At 46.3% G+C, this 18221-nt stretch overlaps 1 protein-coding gene across 2 annotated transcripts in view; it reads left to right on the top strand.

The window, feature by feature from the left end:
* The window catches only part of LOC115639767 (estradiol 17 beta-dehydrogenase 5-like), a 296315-nt gene that overhangs the window by 6871 nt on the left and 271223 nt on the right, over positions 1-18221 (top strand). The window contains exons 5-9 of one of the 2 annotated variants that reach the window (XM_030542744.1): positions 724-846; positions 2466-2575; positions 2814-2979; positions 4638-4720; positions 6031-6321. In XM_030542744.1, the coding sequence (XP_030398604.1) occupies positions 724-846; positions 2466-2575; positions 2814-2979; positions 4638-4720; positions 6031-6070 (522 nt within the window). In that variant the 3' untranslated portion in view covers positions 6071-6321. Of the gene's footprint in view, positions 1-723; positions 847-2465; positions 2576-2813; positions 2980-4637; positions 4721-6030; positions 6322-18221 lie in introns of those variants that run through there. The other variant, XM_030542751.1, reaches the window with a different exon arrangement.

Here is an 18221-nt window from a genome sequence, read left to right on the forward strand (position 1 = left end):
TAAACTCCCTCATTTAAAAGGAAAAAGCTAAAACTTCCCCTCTGATATGTGCATTCCCTTCAGTGGACTCTAGCAAGCTTTTTCTATTAAAAGGAAAAAGTAAACAGAACTTGGCACCATATCATTGTTATCATAGCACTGCTTGTGATCTGAGACCCTGCAGTCATTTCCTATGATCAGAGCAGGGAAACACTGGCACATCTCAGACACCACAGCATGGCTACTGTCGGTAAATACAGACACGCTAATGGTGATCACTGCACTTGTCCATCTCCTTCAGTATTTAATTTTCATACTTAATTATTTAATTTTTTGCCTTAAAGCTCTTAAAGTGGTGTTAACATTCCCATACTTATGTGGTACCCTTATTTCTGTATTGTTCACTAGCAGTGTTTGGGTATCGCTATGTCTTTGAGTTTCTGTATATGTGAGCGACAAATTAGGGAGAAAACAACTGGGAGAGGCATTGGCCAGATTGTCTACTTTCTACTGGGGGAAAAGATGATTTATTTCAGTGGATTGGATGGAGATCTGATGCCTAAGTGAACAGTTGGATCAGAGTTTTGTTCTAGAACAAATCAAATGTCCCCTACTGTATGTGTTATGATATTTTGGTGAAATAATTTTATATGGAGTGAGCCCAGCTGAGCATAATTTTTCTAGTCTCATGGAAATTATACTACAAGTACTGATAATGGAACTGGCCATTGTTGTGTTTCCCAGGCCATGGAGGCATGTAAAGATGCAGGGTTGGTGAAGTCCATCGGAGTGTCCAACTTCAACATCAGACAGCTGGAGATGATCCTGAACAAACCAGGGCTCAAGTATAAACCTGTTCTCAACCAGGTAAAACTCTGAGCTTTGGATGGAGACCTAAAATTGTTGAGTTGAAAGAAATTCAGAACTTGTAGTCAGTGAAGAGTTTCGTTTATAGGGGAAGAACCTCAGTGCTTACAGGAAGCAGAAACTCCAGAATGTCTTTCTCAGCAGGAACTTATGTCCAGCCTTTTAAATCAAAAAGGAAACTTCCTTATTGCTCCACTTCAAATAGACAGAACCCACAACAGTTAGACCCTGATATGGAACTCCTCAGAATTTGTGGGTGTTGCAACAGCTGACGTTAAAGACAGGGGCCATTAGCAGCTATAGATTCAGGTTCAGGTTCTGAAAAAAAAACCCAACATAATTCTATGGGGCTTGGAACAAGGGCTTTGTTTGTGCCCATCCCTAAATTTATGGAAAAACTAATGAAAATAAAAAAATAAAGTAGAAAATACCTGTAACGGAAACAGTGTTTGAGAGGGGCAGGAGAAAGATAGACCCAGCTGCTTCCCTGTATATCTAGATCTCCTCTCCTGCTACCTCATTCCCCTGCTAGGGGAATGGACTTTCAGAGCACCAGCCTTTCTCTGCTTGGAACGTGAGGATGTTTTGTTACCAGGTTATCCAAACTCATACTCAGAAATGTGACTGTCTAATCTATTTGCCTACCTTTCACACAGATACCCAGATGTATTCCATACATGCTGGATAAAGGGAAAGAATTGAGTTATATATGATAAGCAAAATAACACAGGATATGCACAACATCCCATAGTCAGTAGTTGAAAGTAATTTTACCTCTCAAGTAATATTTTTTTTTAAACTTAGCATAGCACAAGTTCTATATGGAGGATTATATATAGGTAGAAGGTAATTTTGACGTTGTAAATCTAAACGTCTACATTTCAATATTAAAATATGTAAGAGAAAAATGTCTTATCTTGAGGAAAAAACTGTTGTTTCATAGTTGGACAACTTGAAAACTGATTTTGATTCAATTTCTTCCCTCCTCCTCAAAAAATCACTTGTGAGTTGAGACCAAGCTTGAGAAATTTTAGACCAAGAGACCACATGAGGGGAAGTTAGCAGCCACTGAAACTAAGGGCTTAAAATGAGAGTGCCATATCGTCCATACCTACAGTTACAACTGGTCCCAGCAAAGACCCATAGAACATCTATTAGTAATTATCTCACTATAACTAATAGCCATGGCTTTAATGACAGTGTTGGTCCAGGACATGATATTGATCCATATCTTAGCTGCACAACGGTACACAATGGGCCAAAACCTGCTTGTAGAAGACTTAATGAGCTGTCTGGGGACAACACACATGCTTAAGGCAGACAGGATTTGACCCTCAGTTTATAAGTCCTTATTAAGCCTGTCCTCACACACGATGTATTGGCTTCACTGTCCTCTACTAGATAAACTGTTTTGGGGGATTTGTTATCAGCTAAACTGCGCCCCATGGTCACTTGCACTGCCAGGCTGTATTTTAATTGAAGGATATTTTATTGAAATTTACTTTTGATATTTTAACATTCTGTATCCCCTCAACATAGCATCTGCTGTTTCTTTTGTCTAACTGCTGCTGCTTATATGATCTGAAATCTCAATTTTGGGTTGGGGGGTGATTCTGCAGGTTGAATGTCACCCTTACCTCAACCAAGGCAAATTACTGGCCTTCTGCAAATCCAAGGATATCCTCCTTGAAGCCTATAGTGTTCTGGGATCACAGAGAGACAAGACCTGGTAAGGAAAGAAACTGGACTGGGCTCCCAGGTTTAGAACCTCAAAAATGGATTGGAGGGAGGGGAAAGTACCCTCTGTCTTCAAAATATCTGGTATTTATAGAGTTATAGAATAAAAATGAGAGCTGGAAAAGACCTAGTAGGTTATCTTGAGATTATACAGGTATTGTCCTCACTAGGCTGAGATGACTGCATTCCTCATCCCAGAAATACTCTCTGTTTCTCTGTTTCCCTTGTAGGATAGATCAAAGCACCCCAGTTCTGCTGGAGGACCCAGTATTGGGTGCAATTGCCAAAAAATACAACCGAAGCCCCGCTCTAGTAGCCCTGCGCTACCAGCTGCAGCGTGGTATTGTGGTCCTCTTTAAAAGCTTCACCAGAAAGCGTATTGAAGAAAACTTCCAGGTAAAACAGGAGTGCACAGAGAAGAGGATGAGATGTGCAGATTTAGATGGGACACTGTAGAGGGCTGAGAACTTTTGTGCCCATATACAGGATGCAGGGCCAGCTCCAGGCACCAGCCGAGCAAGCTGGTGCTTGGGGTGGCAGATTCCAAGGGGCAGCACTCCGCCCAATCCTTTTTTCTTTTTGTTTGCGCTTCGCTGCTTCCTCCGCCCTGCAGGTTTTTTACTTTTTGGTTTGCTGCTCCTGCTGCCCTGTAGGGGGCGGCGGCACGGAGTAGGGGAGCTGCTGGGAGTGGTGCCAGGTCTGCAGCAAGCCTGGCACGGCAGCCTGCATCCTTCCCTGCCCGCCGACCAGAGCGGCGTGGAGCCCTCCCAGCAGGAGGCGCGGTGGGAGGGGCCGCGTGGCGAGCGCCCCACTTAAGGGAGCCCTGGCCGCACCCCCCTCTAGTTGGGGTGTGCACTCCGCTGCCCGGGGTCTGCAGGGCTGGGAGGTCCCCTGCATCCGCCGCCCCACAGGTTCCTTTTTTTCCTTTTTGGTTTTTTGTTTTTCTTCCCTTCGCTGCTCCAGCCGGGCGGTTTGTTTTGCGCCTCCCCTCCTTCACTGCTCCAACCGGCCAGCAGGTTTCACGCCCCACCCCCAGGTTGCTCCGACCAGACGGCAGGTTTCCCGCTCCCCCCTTTGCTGTTTTGGCTGGCTGGCAGGTTTGTTCCCTCCTGCTCCTTCGCCACTCCAGCCGAGCTACAGGTTTGTTCCCCTCCGGCCCCAGTGCAGGTTTTTTTTTTTGGCGCTTGGGGCAGCAAAAAAGCCAGAGCCGACCCTGACAGTATGACACTGCAGGATCCTGCCTGAGAACTGCGCTACACAGTGTCTGATAGTTCTCAGGCAGGTTCTTTCTTCTTAGAGAAGGCTTTTGCCATTTTACCATTTGAACTGTGTAACTTGGCACCCACTAGAGAACAAATAATAATATGGGGAGAAAAACCCTAGAGTCCTCCTTGTGTCTCCCAAAGACAAAATTCTGAGGGAGTTACTGATTTGTGGAGCCCTTTCCCAAAATGACTAATGCTACTCTTGGCATCAGATGGGAATATAGGCCCCTTTGAGCATTGGAAAGACAAATGATCTTCCAGTAGGAGTGTGCCCCTTTCCTGCCCTCAGCCTCTTGCCTAGACCACGGGTCCTCTCCAAACTCTGCTATGTCCTCCCCTGCCCAGTTGAGTCCAGGGTCTTAAACAGCTTTCCTAGATACTTTAGTTTCCAAAGAGATCAGTTGTTCTATTTTCCATACCCAAGGAATATCAGACTGACTGATTTCTTCTAGATTAAGGGAAAGAACAAAACAAGGAAGTACATCTACATGAGAGAGCAAAGTGTGTATCTCCTGTATAACATGCCCTTTATTTCCCAAAATGGCAGCTGCCTCTGCAAACAGCAGATTCCTAGAAGTTTAAAAATGAAATTCACAGAAAATAAAATCACAACAGTTACATAGCTACAAACCCTTCACCTCTGAAATATCTAAAATACAGTGGAAAGAGCAGGCCCAAATTCATATATCTATTTCATTTCCTTTTCATATAACATGAGGCTTGTGGTTCTGTCAATAAACATGCATCCTGCAGGAATAACCCAATGTTTGATCCTGTCTTCTGGGTCAGGTTTTTGACTTCCAGCTCTCTGAGGAGGACATGAAAACCATTGATGGGATGAACAAAAACCGTCCCTATGTGCATTATGAACAGTAAGTCATAATACTTGGCTGTATTTTAGAACTCTGTGGAGAGGCAGAAGAAAGGCAGCAGTGGTCACCCCACAAAGAAATAAGGTTTTGTGTTATACTGACCCTAGTGATGACAAAGGATGTACTTACGATCATAGCTGTTAGGACTGAAATGGAGTAATGCAGTTTAAGCCCAGAAGGGACGACCAGATCATTTAGTCTGATCACAGGCTACCAACACCACCCAGCACCCACACTGAATAGGGTTGCCAGGTGTCTGGTTTTTCACCTGGCTCCAGTCAGCATTGCTGATAGGGCCGTTTAAAAGTCCAATCAGCAGTGCAGCAGGGCTAAGGCAGGCACCCTGCCTGCCGTGGCTCCATGCAGCTCCCGGAAGCTGCAGCATTTCCCTCCTCCGGCTCCTACGTGTAGAGGCAGCCAGGGGGCTCTGCATGCTGCCCCTACCCCAAGCACTGGCTCCACAGCTCCCATTGGCCAGGAACCATGGCCAATAGGAGCTGTGGGGGCGGTGTCTGCAGACAGGGCAGCGCGCAGAGCCACCTGGCCATGCATAGGAGCCAGAGAGGGGCTATGCCACTGCTTCCGGGAGCTGCCTGAGGTAAGTGCCACCTGGAGCCTGCACCCCAACCCCCTCATCACGCCCCGACCCCCTGCCCTAGCCCTGATCCCCCTCCTGCTCTCCAAGCCCCTCAATCCGAGCCTGGAGCATCCTTCTGTACACCAAACCCCTCATCCCCAGCCCCACCCCTGAGCCCGCACCCCCAGCTGGAGCACTCACTCCCTCCCACATCCCAACCTACTGCCTCAGCCCAGAGCCCCCTTCTGCACCCTGAACTCCTAATTTCTGGCCTCACCTAAGAACTCACACTCCTAGCCAGAGCCCTAACCCTCTCCCACACCCCAGCACTCTAAGACAGCCCTGTGAAAACAAGCGAGTGAGTGAGGATTGGGAGAGCAAGCAACAGAGGGGGGTAGAGTGAGTGGGGGTGGGGCCTCAGAGAAAGGGTGGGACAGGGGCATGGCCTCAAAGGAGGGTGGGCAGAGGCGGGCAAGGGTGTTCGGTTTTGTGCAAGTAAAAAGTTGGCAACCCTAACACTGAATCCAACAACCTGTTGCTGTAACGTACTGTCATCTCACTAGAGACTGTACATTAGAGCACTCACGTGTTTAGGTAGTACAGATGAAAGAAAGCCCTTAGACAGGTAGAAAATGTTGCATGTGTGCTCTTTGAGATCCCTGCATTTTGCATTCAGATGTCCTAATAATATAGTTATGGATGGATTGTTCATAAATGTTACCTTTCTTTTTAGATTTTTGGCCCACCCACAGTTTCCATTTAGGGATGAATAATGGAAAGGATCTTTTTTCATTGTTCCTGATTTTATTTCATGCATAAGGAAAATCATTCATACATTTCATCCCCTTGCCCCATTCCTGTGATTAGTCCTAGAGAAGAACCCTGTTTTGGAAACCCACCTTCTGCTGGTGATGGCAAGAGATCTACGCTGTACATTTAAACTGAAATTCTAAACAACTCAGTCTCTGAATGGAATGGCATTTCATTGCTAATTGGGAAAAAATAAAGATGTCTGTGTAATGCACTTATTGAGTCTAGTCTCTATTCTTTGATAATTGCTTCTTTTCTTCATTCTTAGAGCCAGCAGACCTAGGCCCCTTACAAGTGCTCTGTGTGAGGTGCTGTAGGTCCCCAAAGTGGGGTTGGCTGAGCTGGTTCGAAAAATGAGGGGGTCTGTCCACTTTGGCGGGCGTTGACGTCACTCAGCAGCATGCAAACCTGGATTTCGCAACACAACAATTACCTTTGCCCAGAATTCTGTTGGGGCGTAGAATGATGAATAGCAACAAAGCCATTGCATGCTGTTAACAGCCTCTTCAGTCTGCAGTAGTGTCTGTTACTGCTGCTCTCGGACTCCTGGGATGAAGGAGGAAACAGCTGGTGGATCTGTGTAGTGGCTGATCCAACAGTGTCATAACTTTAGTCCCAGATTTGGACCTTACGTCCAAAATATGGGGGTTAGCATGAAAACCTCCAAGCTTAGTTACCAGCTTGGACCTGGTACTTGCTGCCACCACCCAAAAAATTAGAGTGTTTTGGGGCACTCTGGTCCCCCTGAAAAACCTTCCCTGGGGACCCCAAGACCCAAATCCCTTGAGTCTCACAACAAAGGGAAATAATCCTTTTTCCCTTCCCCCCTCCAGGTGCTCCTGGAGAGATACACAGACACAAGCTCTGTGAAACTACACAGAGTGACTCCCCCTCTCCGTTTCCAGTCCTGGAAACAAAAGCACTTTCCTCTTCACCCAGAGGGAATGCAAAATCAGGCTAGCAAATCCAACAAACACAGATCTCCCCCTGATTTCTTCCTCCCACCAATTCCCTGGTGAGTACAGACTCAATTTCCCTGAAATTTCCCAGAAAAGAAAACTCCAACAGGTCTCAAAAAGAAAGCTTTATATAAAAAGAAAGAAAATACATACAAATGGTCTCTCTGTATTAAGGTGACAAAATACAGGGTCAATTGCTTAAAAGAATATTGAATAAACAGCCTTATTCAAAAAGAATACAAATCAAAGCACTCCAGCACTTATATTCATGCAAATACCAAAGAAAAGAAACCATATAACTTACTATCTGATCTCTTTGTCCTTATACTTAGAAACAGAAGATTAGAAAACAGAAACTACTTCTCCAAAGCTCAGAGAAAGCAGGCAGACAGACAAAGCCTTCAGACACAAAATTCCCTCCACCCAAAGTTGAAAAAATCCGGTTTCCTGATTGGTCCTCTGGTCAGGTGCTTCAGGTGAAAGAGACATTAACCCTTAGCTATCTGTTTATGACACGCCCCCCAAATTGCAGACAGTGGGGAAGCTCACTGGCGGCGATTTCCTTCTAGAACTTTAAAATAAACAGATTACTACAACACATGCACCTTTACATATACTACTAAGTATATAACTAACAGACTTTTACATTTTAAGAACACTTTTTAACTACTGAATTCTGGGAAACTCTCACGGGAGAGTGCATCAGCAACTTTGTTAGAAGCTCCTATGATGTGTTGAATTTCAAAATCAAAATCTTGGAGAGCTAAACTCCAACGAAGAAGTTTCTTGTTGTTCCCCTTGGCAGTATGAAGCCACTGTAGTGCAGCATGGTCAGTTTGTAGTTGGAACCGCCGTCCCCAAACATATGGGCGTAGCTTTTCCAGGGCGTACACAATGGCATAGCATTCCTTTTCACTGACTGACCAGTGACTTTCCATCTCAGACAGTTTCTTGCTGAGAAACACGACAGGATGGAAGTTGTGATCTGTTGCTTCCTGCATGAGCACTGCTCCTATACCACGCTCAGATGCATCCGTGGTTACTAGGAATGGTTTGTCAAAATCCGGGGCCCTGAGTACAGGGTCAGACATGAGCGTTGCCTTAAGTTGGGTAAAGGCCTTTTGACACTCATCAGTCCACTTAACTGCATTTGGCTGGGTCTTTTTGGTCAGGTCGGTCAGTGGGGCAGCGATTTGGCTATAGTGTGGTACAAATCGCCTGTAGTATCCGGCCAAGCCTAAGAAGGATTGGACCTGTTTCTTTGACCTTGGGACAGGCCACTTTTGGATAGCATCCACCTTGGCCTGTAGGGGGTTTATGGTTCCTCGACCCACCTGGTGCCCCAGGTAAATCACTGTGTTTTGGCCTATTTGACACTTTTTGGCCTTAACAGTTAGACCGGCCTGCCTGATGCGCTCAAAGACCTTTTCCAGGTGTAGTAGGTGTTCGGGCCAGGAGTCTGAAAAAATGGCCACATCATCGAGGTAGGCAACTGCAAATTCTCCCAGTCCAGCTAGTAGACCATCTACCAACCTCTGGAAGGTGGCGGGCATTTTGAAGGCTGAAAGGAAGGACATTGAATTCATACACCCCCGCATGGGTGACGAATGCTGACCTCTCCTTGGCAGGTTCATCTAGCGGTACTTGCCAGTACCCCTTGGTTAAGTCTATTGTAGAGATGAACTGGGCACGTCCCAACTTTTCCAATAGCTCATCGGTGCGAGGCATTGGATAGTTGTCCGGACGAGTTACCGCATTTAGCTTACGGTAGTCCACGCAAAAGCGTATTTCCCCATCTGGTTTGGGTACCAGAACCACAGGAGATGCCCATGCACTGGTAGATGAGCGGATGATACCCATCTGTAGCATGTTCTGGATCTCCCGTTCTATAGCAGCTTGGGCATGAGGAGACACCCGGTAGGGTGGGGTTCTGATTGGGTGAGCATTACCTGTGTCAATGGAGTGGTATGCCCGTTCAGTCCGTCCTGGGGTGGCTGAGAACAATGGGGCGAAGCTAGTGCACAGCTCCTTGATTTGTCGCCGCTGCAGACGTTCCAGGGTGGTTGAGAGGTTCACCTCTTCCACGCCACCGTCTTTTTTCCCGTCATAGTAGACACCGTCAGGCCACTCAGCCTCATCTCCCTGGACTGTAAACTGACAAACCTGTAAGTCTCTGGAATAGAAAGGCTTGAGAGAATTAACATGGTACACTTTAGGCTTTAGTGAGGAATTGGGAAATGCTATGAGGTAGTTTACAGTTCCAGGTGCTCTTGGACCGTGAATGGCCCTTCCCATGATGCTTCCATCTTATGGGCCTGTTACGCCTTCAAGACCATAACCTGGTCTCCTACCTTGAAGGAACATTCTCTGGCATGTCTGTCATAGCAGGCCTTTTGCTCTTCTTGAGCATCCTTTAGGTTCTCTCTAGCAAGGGCTAAAGAGTGTCGGAGGGTGCTTTGTAGGTTGCTTACAAAGTCCAGAATGTTAGTTCCTGGAGAAGGCGTAAACCCCTCCCATTGCTGCTTCACCAACTGTAATGGCCCCTTAACCTCGTGACCATACACAAGTTCAAACGGTGAAAACCCTAAACTGGGATGTGGTACAGCCCTGTAGGCAAACAGCAACTGCTGCAACACTAGGTCCCAATTATTGGAGAATTCGTTGATGAATTTTCGTATCATGGCCCCCAAAGTTCCATTGAACCTTTCCACCAGGCCATTGGTTTGATGGTGGTACGGGGTGGCAACCAAGTGATTCACCCCATGAGTTTCCCACAGTTTTTCCATGGTCCCTGCCAGGAAATTAGACCCTGAATCTGTAAGGATGTCGGAGGGCCAACCTACCCTGGCAAAGATGTCTGTTAGGGCCAGGCACACAGTGTTAGCCCTGGTGTTGCCTAGAGCTACTGCTTCCGGCCATCGGGTAGCAAAGTCCACTAAAGTCAGTACGTACTGCTTTCCTCTGGGTGTCTTTTTTGGGAAAGGACCCAGAATATCCACAGCTACTCGCTGAAATGGGACCTCAATTATGGGGAGTGGCTGGAGAGGGGCCTTGACCTGGTCTTGAGGCTTTCCCACTCTTTGGCACACCTCACAAGACCGGACATACTTGGCAACGTCCTTGCCCATCCCCTCCCAGTGGAAGGACTTCCCCAACCGGTCCTTGGTTCTGTTCACCCAAGCATGGCCACTGGGATGATCATGGGCTAAGCTTAAGAGCTTCCCCCGGTACTTAGTTGGAACCACCAACTGTTTTTGCGGCTGCCATTCTTCCCGGTGTCCACCAGAAAGAATTTCCTTGTATAAAAGTCCTTGGTCTATAACAAACCGGGATCGATTAGAAGAGCTGAGAGGCGGTGGGGTGCTCCGTGCCGCCGCCCACGCTTCCTGAAGGCTGTCATCTGCTTCCTGCTCAGCCTGGAACTGTTCCCTTGAGGCTGGGGTCACCAGTTCTTCCTCAGACTGTGGACTTGGGCTTGGTCCCTCTGGAAGCGATGTAGGTGATGGGGTTGTTTCCGGTGCTGGTGAACCGCTCTCCGCTGGTGCACCTGAGGGTATTTCAGGCTCTGGCTGAGCCTTTTGGGTATGGCTGTCTGTTGTTTCTGTGAGTTCTGGCTCGCTGGCGCACTCTGGCGTTGAGTTTGAAGATGGGGTTGCAATTGCTGGTGCTGGTTGCTGTTCCAGTTCCGGGCCTGGGACTGGAGGTGCTGTGGCTGTTTCAGTGGTTGGCATGTGTCATAACCTTAGTCCCAGATTTGGACCTTAGCGTTCAAAATATGGGGGTTAGCATGAAAACCTCCAAGCTTAGCTACCAGCTTGGACCTGGTACTTGCTGCCACCACCCAAAAAATTAGAGTGTTTTGGGGCACTCTGGTCCCCCTGAAAAACCTTCCCTGGGGACCCCAAGACCCAAATCCCTTGAGTCTCACAACAAAGGGAAATAATCCTTTTTCCCTGCCCCCCTCCAGGTGCTCCTGGAGAGATACACAGACACAAGCTCTGTGAAACTACACAGAGTGACTCCCCCTCTCTGTTCCCAGTCCTGGAACAAAAAGTACTTTCCTCTTCACCCAGAGGGAATGCAAAATCAGGCTAGCCAATTCAACACACACAGATCTTCCCCCCCCCCCCCCCGATTTCTTCCTCCCACCAATTCCCTGGTGAGTACAGACTCAATTTCCCTGAAATTTCCCAGAAAAGAAAAACTCCAACAGGTCTTAAAAGAAAGCTTTATATAAAAAGAAAGAAAAAATACTTACAAATGGTCTCTCTGTATTAAGGTGACACAATACAGGGTCAATTGCTTAAAAGAATATTGAATAAACAGCCTTATTCAAAAAGAATACAAATCAAAGCACTCCAGCACTTATATTCATGCAAATACCAAAGAAAAGAAACCATATAACTTACTATCTGATCTCTTTGTCCTTACACTTAGAAACAGAAGATTAGAAAACAGATCTACTTCTCCAAAGCTCAGAGAAAGCAGGCAGACAGAAAACAAAGACTCAGACACAAACTTCCCTCCACCCAAAGTTGAAAAAATCCGGTTTCCTGAATCTGATCCTCTGGTCAGGTGCTTCAGGTGGAAGAGACATTAACCCTTAGCTATCTGTTTATGACAGCATGGAATCTGGATCCACTATCTCTGTCTGGGTCTCTGTTAACACAGACGGGGCCTCTGTGGACGGCTCAGGAACAGGAATGGGTCTGGAAGCTTGCCTGGTTTGGCTACGTGTAACCATTCCCACTCTCTTGGCCCGCTTCACCTGGTTGGCCAAGTCTTCCCCCAGTAGCATGGGGATAGGATAATTGTCATAGACTGCAAAAGTCCACATTCCTGACCAGCCTTTGTACTGGACAGGCAGTTGAGCTGTAGGCAAGTCTACAGCTTGTGACATGAAGGGGTAAATTGTAACTTTGGCCTTTGGGTTGATGAATTTGGGGTCAACGAAGGATTGGTGGATAGCTGACACTTGTGCCCCCGTGTCTCTCCACGCAGTAACCTTCTTTCCGCCCACTCTCAAATTTTCCCTTCGCTCCAAGGGTATTTGAGAGGCATCCGGGCCTGGGGATCTTTGGTGTGATGGTGGTGTAATGAATTGCACGCGCATGGTGTTCTTTGGACAGTTGGCCTTGATATGTCCCAGTTCATTACACTTAAAGCATCTTCCATCTGATGGGTCACTGGGCCGAGGTGCGTTACTGGAGACTGGTGAGGTGGAAGAGTAGGGCGTCTGTGGCTTTACTTGGGTTGTATGTGGGGTCTTTGGCTGTCCTCGGTTGTAGGGTTTATGATCGGTGTGCCCCCTGGGGTATTCGTTCCCCTTGACAGTAGCTTTCTTGCTTTCTGCCAGTTCCATCCATTTGGCTCCAATCTCCCCCGCCTCAGCGAGATCTTTGGGTTTTCCATCTTGTATGTACCGTGTGATGTCTTCAGGAACACCATCCAAGAACTGCTCCATTTGTATGAGGAGGTGCAGTTCTTCCAAGATTTGAACGTTGTGTCCTGTTATCCAGGCCTCATAGTTTTTCACAACGTAGTAGGCGTGTTTGGGAAATGACACATCTGGTTTCCACTTTTGGGTTCTGAAGCACCGACGGGCATGATCTGGGGTTATCCCCATTCTGTATCTGGCCTTGGTTTGAAAAAGTTTATAGTCATTCATTTGCTGCTTAGGCATTTCAGCTGCCACCTCTGCTAAAGGTCCACTGAGCTGTGACCTTAATTCTACCATGTACTGGTCTTCGGGGATGCTGTACCCAAGACAGGCTCTTTCAAAATTTTCCAAGAAGGCCTCGGTGTCATCCCCTGCCTTATAGGTGGGAAATTTCCTGTGCTGTGGAGCAATAATTGGCGCCGTGTTGTTAGGGTTGGCTGGCACATGCAGCCCAGCTTTTGCCAAGTCCAGTTCATGTTTTCTCTGTTTTTCCTTCTCTTCATTTTCTTTTTGTTGTTTTTCCATTTCTTTTTGTTGTTTTTCCATGTCTCGGCGGTGGGCCACCTCTTCTTCTTCTAGTTTTCTGTGGTGGGCGGCATTTTTGGCTTCTTGTTCTCTTTTATGGGCTGCCTGTTTGATCTGTTCTTCTCTTTCTTTCATCTCTATCTCTTTTTGTTTTATTTTTAGTTCCTGTTTGTGTTTTTCCATCTCTCGCCTGTGTTCAGCTTCTTTGATTTGGTCTTCGGCCTCAATTTTTGCCTTAGAAGTCATGGTTCTTGTTTTCTTGTGTTGGGGTGCCCTCCGGTGTTTATCTTCAGAACTGCAGGTTCTCTGTTGCCTCCTGAAGTCTGCCTAGCAACAGTCCCTTTAGCTAATCTTCAATGTTAAGTAAACCTGAAAAACCACTTTATTTGCATGTATATAGTGCTGGTAATGACTCTCAATGGGAGAGCTATTGTGTGACAAAAGACTCTTAATAGCACCTTAATGGTTTCTTGCTTATTATGCAAGCCACAAACTGCCAGAGAGAGCAGAAAAAAAAATTCTCTCTGGTTCCCTTTTTAAAACCAAACTGTTTCTCTCTGCTAAAAAGCCCCTAGCAGAGAAAAGAAAAATATAATATTCCTACTGGCTTGTGGATTCTGTCTATCCCGTAACCTCTGCACACCATGTCATAACTTTAGTCCCAGATTTGGACCTTAGCGTCCAAAATATGGGGGTTAGCATGAAAACCTCCAAGCTTAGCTACCAGCTTGGACCTGGTACTTGCTGCCACCACCCAAAAAATTAGAGTGTTTTGGGGCACTCTGGTCCCCCTGAAAAACCTTCCCTGGGGACCCCAAGACCCAAATCCCTTGAGTCTCACAACAAAGGGAAATAATCCTTTTTCCCTGCCCCCCTCCAGGTGCTCCTGGAGAGATACACAGACACAAGCTCTGTGAAACTACACAGAGTGACTCCCCCTCTCTGTTCCCAGTCCTGGAACAAAAAGTACTTTCCTCTTCACCCAGAGGGAATGCAAAATCAGGCTAGCCAATTCAACACACACAGATCTCCCCCCCCCCGATTTCTTCCTCCCACCAATTCCCTGGTGAGTACAGACTCAATTTCCCTGAAATTTCCCAGAAAAGAAAAACTCCAACAGGTCTTAAAAGAAAGCTTTATATAAAAAGAAAGAAAAAATACATACAAATGGTCTCTCTGTATTAAGGTGACACAATACAGGGTCAATTGCTTAAAAGAATATTGAATAAACAGCCTTATTCAAAAAGAATACAAATCAAAGCACTCCAGCACTTATATTCATGCAAATACCAAAGAAAAGAAACCATATAACTTACTATCTGATCTCTTTGTCCTTACACTTAGAAACAGAAGATTAGAAAACAGAACTACTTCTCCAAAGCTCAGAGAAAGCAGGCAGACAGAAAACAAAGACTCAGACGCAAACTTCCCTCCACCCAAAGTTGAAAAAATCCGGTTTCCTGAATCTGATCCTCTGGTCAGGTGCTTCAGGTGGAAGAGACATTAACCCTTAGCTATCTGTTTATGACAGCATGGAATCTGGATCCACTACCTCTGTCTGGGTCTCTGTTAACACAGACGGGGCCTCTGTGGACGGCTCAGGAACAGGAATGGGTCTGGAAGCTTGCCTGGTTTGGCTACGTGTAACCATTCCCACTCTCTTGGCCCACTTCACCTGGTTGGCCAAGTCTTCCCCCAGTAGCATGGGGATAGGATAATTGTCATAGACTGCAAAAGTCCACATTCCTGACCAGCCTTTGTACTGGACAGGCAGTTGAGCTGTAGGCAAGTCTACAGCTTGTGACATGAAGGGGTAAATTGTAACTTTGGCCTTTGGGTTGATGAATTTGGGGTCAACGAAGGATTGGTTTATGACAAATAGCTCCTCCTCTTTTCTGATCTTTGTCAAGCCATCAGCCAGGGGTTGCCAGGTGTCTGGTTTTTGACTGGAAAGCCCAGTCAAAAAGGGACCCTAGCGGCTCTGGTCAGCACCAGCCATTAAAAGTCTGGTCCACAGCACAGCGGGGATCCGGGGACTAAGGCAGGCTCCCTGCCTGCCCTATCTCTGCATGGCTCCTGGAAGCAGCCATCAGGTCCCTGCAGCCCCAACCAATTGGAGCTCTGGGGGCAGTGCCAGCAGGTGCGAGGGCAGCACACGGACTCTCCCTGACTGCTCACGAGTCTAGGAGCTGCAGGTACCTGGCAGCCGCTTCCTGGGATCTATGTTATGCTTATAGGAAGCACATGGGATCTTTTTCAGGAGAAAAGGCAATACACTACGTTTATCGAAAATACAACAGTTAGAATATGAATTCAATCTCGCTCTCGCTCTTGCTTTCGCTCTCACACACACACACGTCCTGCAGATAGTCTTATTGTTACTAGTGCAGTACCTGGAGGAGTTTGCAGCTTGCCACAGGGTCACAGTGTGAGAGGGAACCCAGGCTGGTAAGACAGAAGGTTCAGCGGTACCCCAATTCCAGATTGCACCCCAGGTAACCCATCACAGTTAGGAATCCTGCTTGCCCTGCACAACAAAATATGCAGTTGTTTTGCACTAGGATTTTTCTTCCACTGCAAAGAAGAGTCAAGACTTTAGCTTTAAATGCAGAATTCCATTTCCCCAGTGAGTGTAAATCAGTGCATCTCCATTGAGGGCAAGGGATGTGATGCTCCTCTTACTTCCACCTTCTTAGTACACCACTGAGTCACACCCATGTAGCTGAGAAGGGAATTTGACTCACTTGTGTTATTCTAATTTAAACCAGCTTCTGACCTGGCCCAGAATATTTTCAGGTAATGCAAACAATGTGGCCAGTAGAGATCAGGGCCGTCATTAGCCATTGGCAGAATAGGCAGCCGCCTAGGGCACCACTAGGTCTTGGGGCACCGCTCTGCCAGACAGACGGGAAGCAGTGGAGCATGTAACAGCAGGGCTGCTGGGTCCTAGAGACAGCCAAATGCAGCACAGTCTGAGGGAGGGAATTGGCTGCTGGGGTCTCTGGGAAGGGGTACAGGAAGGAACTGTCATCAATGTTGCCACATGCAAAATCAGTGATGGACATTGTACAGTTTATTCATACCAACAAACTTGTTGACATATATATATATATATTGCCACTCATATTCTGCTGACAATTCCTGTAGCAGGAGCATCAGGAGAACAGAGTTTCTCAAAACTAAAGCTCATTAAAAACTATCTCCGCTCTACAATGAGTCAGGAACACTTGACTGGTCTTGCTATTCTTGCAATCGAACAAGACATCACTTTGTCTTTGTCATACGATGACATTATTACTGATTTTGCAGCCCAAAAAGCCAGAAAGATTGCTTTTAATTAAAAACAAATCCTTGTTTCAATACCTCTTCATATAAATTTCTAATAATTTGTTGACAAATTAAAAAATATATATATTATTTGCATCTTTCTGTCAAATCAGAATTTTTTCTATAGTGCTACTTCTTTAGTGCTAGTCCATCACCGTTACAGTGTGCTTAATTAAGTTAAACGGGTTTTAATAACATGCATGTGGCAAGTTTTCCAATACTGTAAGCTTATGTTTGTGTTGCTCAGATCAAGTCAGGTACAGGGGCACCAGTTTAATAATCCTGCCTAGGGCACCATAAATCCTAAGGACGGCCCTGAGCATAGGTCACTGGCTGGAAGCAGCCCTCCAGGGTTTTCGCTCATATCAAGCAAAATAGCATCTGCCTGCCTCAGATGGGGGGCAGTTGAAGGAAAAGGTTAGCAACTGCCTGGCTGAGCTACCTTTGTTACTGGAGCTCACTCACTAGCAGCTCTCCTGTTCCTAGTAAAATTCTCTTGTACCCTTCTGCTCTGTGGTTAGTCTCATCCTTGACGTTCTCCTTCTCCAGGTGGAGAATGTTCTGCAAGTGCTCTTAATTGGTGCTGAGTGCAGGAACGCTCATTAGTCTTTCCACCAGAGGGACACGGGCATTTCCCATCAGAATATCATACAATATTTGCAACCAAATTTGATGAAAAAATACATTACACACCAAAAGGTACCCTGAAAACAATGATATTTGAAACACAGACTTTTGTAAACTCAGATTTATCTGAAATAAACAAAAATAATCCATCCGAATTTAACAGTGGTTTCTTGCCTTTTATTTTGTCTTCTGTTTAAGATCTTTCAAAGATGTATTCATTTCCATTTTTCAAGCCTAATACACAATAGCCTCTTTGAAAAAACTTATTTCCAGGTCACACCTAATAATTGCTTACGGGGCATATTGTTTTTTTTTCATATTAGCAAAATCATTCAGTAATTTGCCTCTACTGCCACTAGAGGTCATGCAGTACCATCAGCAGGAACACAGTGCTATCTGCACAAAGTGGAAATAGTCTGTAAGATCCTCAAAATTACGGAACTGATTCTCCTCACTACACAAAGTCACTTTCACCTGTAAAAGGAGAGCCAGCTCCTCGCTCCCATGCAGTTGGGTTGAACTGGTCCATCAGACAGAGTAGCCTCACAGTGGGTTTAGCCTGCCACTGGAGGATTCCTTTGGTAGGGTGACCAGATGTCCCGATTTTATAGGGACAGTCCCAATATTTGGGGCTTTGTCTTATATAGGAACCTATTACCCTCCACTCCCAGTCCCGATTTATCATACTTGCTGTCTGGTCACCCTAGAGATCAGGAAGCCCCACCCTGGCAGAATCCATGGGTAGTGTAGAGCCAGCACAACAGCTCCTTGCTAACACCCCAGCATGGCACCAAGGATAGAGAACACCACTTCAGGGGGCAGCCAGGGTAGTTGAGCACAGCCAAAGCACTACTACACTCTGGCAATTCCCTGCTGCTGGAATAGCCCTTTGGAGTCATTGCAGCCCAGCACAAATTAGAGCAGCTCAGCTGGTCCCAGGATTGCGGGGAGAGTGGTGGCTGTGTCAACCATCTCTGTCCCTCTTCCCTGGGATTTGCACCAAACAAAACCTGGCCAGATTTGAGGATTGCATGCAGTGAGCAACAAGTTGGGGTAAAATACTGCCATTCATATCTCACAGCATTGTACACCCATTATGAACTAACTTTGAACTGAAGAAAAATGACAAACCTGATTATATGATTATGTTGCATTTTAAAATGGTAATGCTCCAAAGTCAACTTTTATCATAAGATCATTAACTCAGACTCATTTTACCTCCTCCATTTTGGCATC

Source organism: Gopherus evgoodei, chromosome 1, assembly GCF_007399415.2.
Source record: "Gopherus evgoodei ecotype Sinaloan lineage chromosome 1, rGopEvg1_v1.p, whole genome shotgun sequence".
Lineage (NCBI taxonomy): Eukaryota > Metazoa > Chordata > Testudines > Testudinidae > Gopherus > Gopherus evgoodei.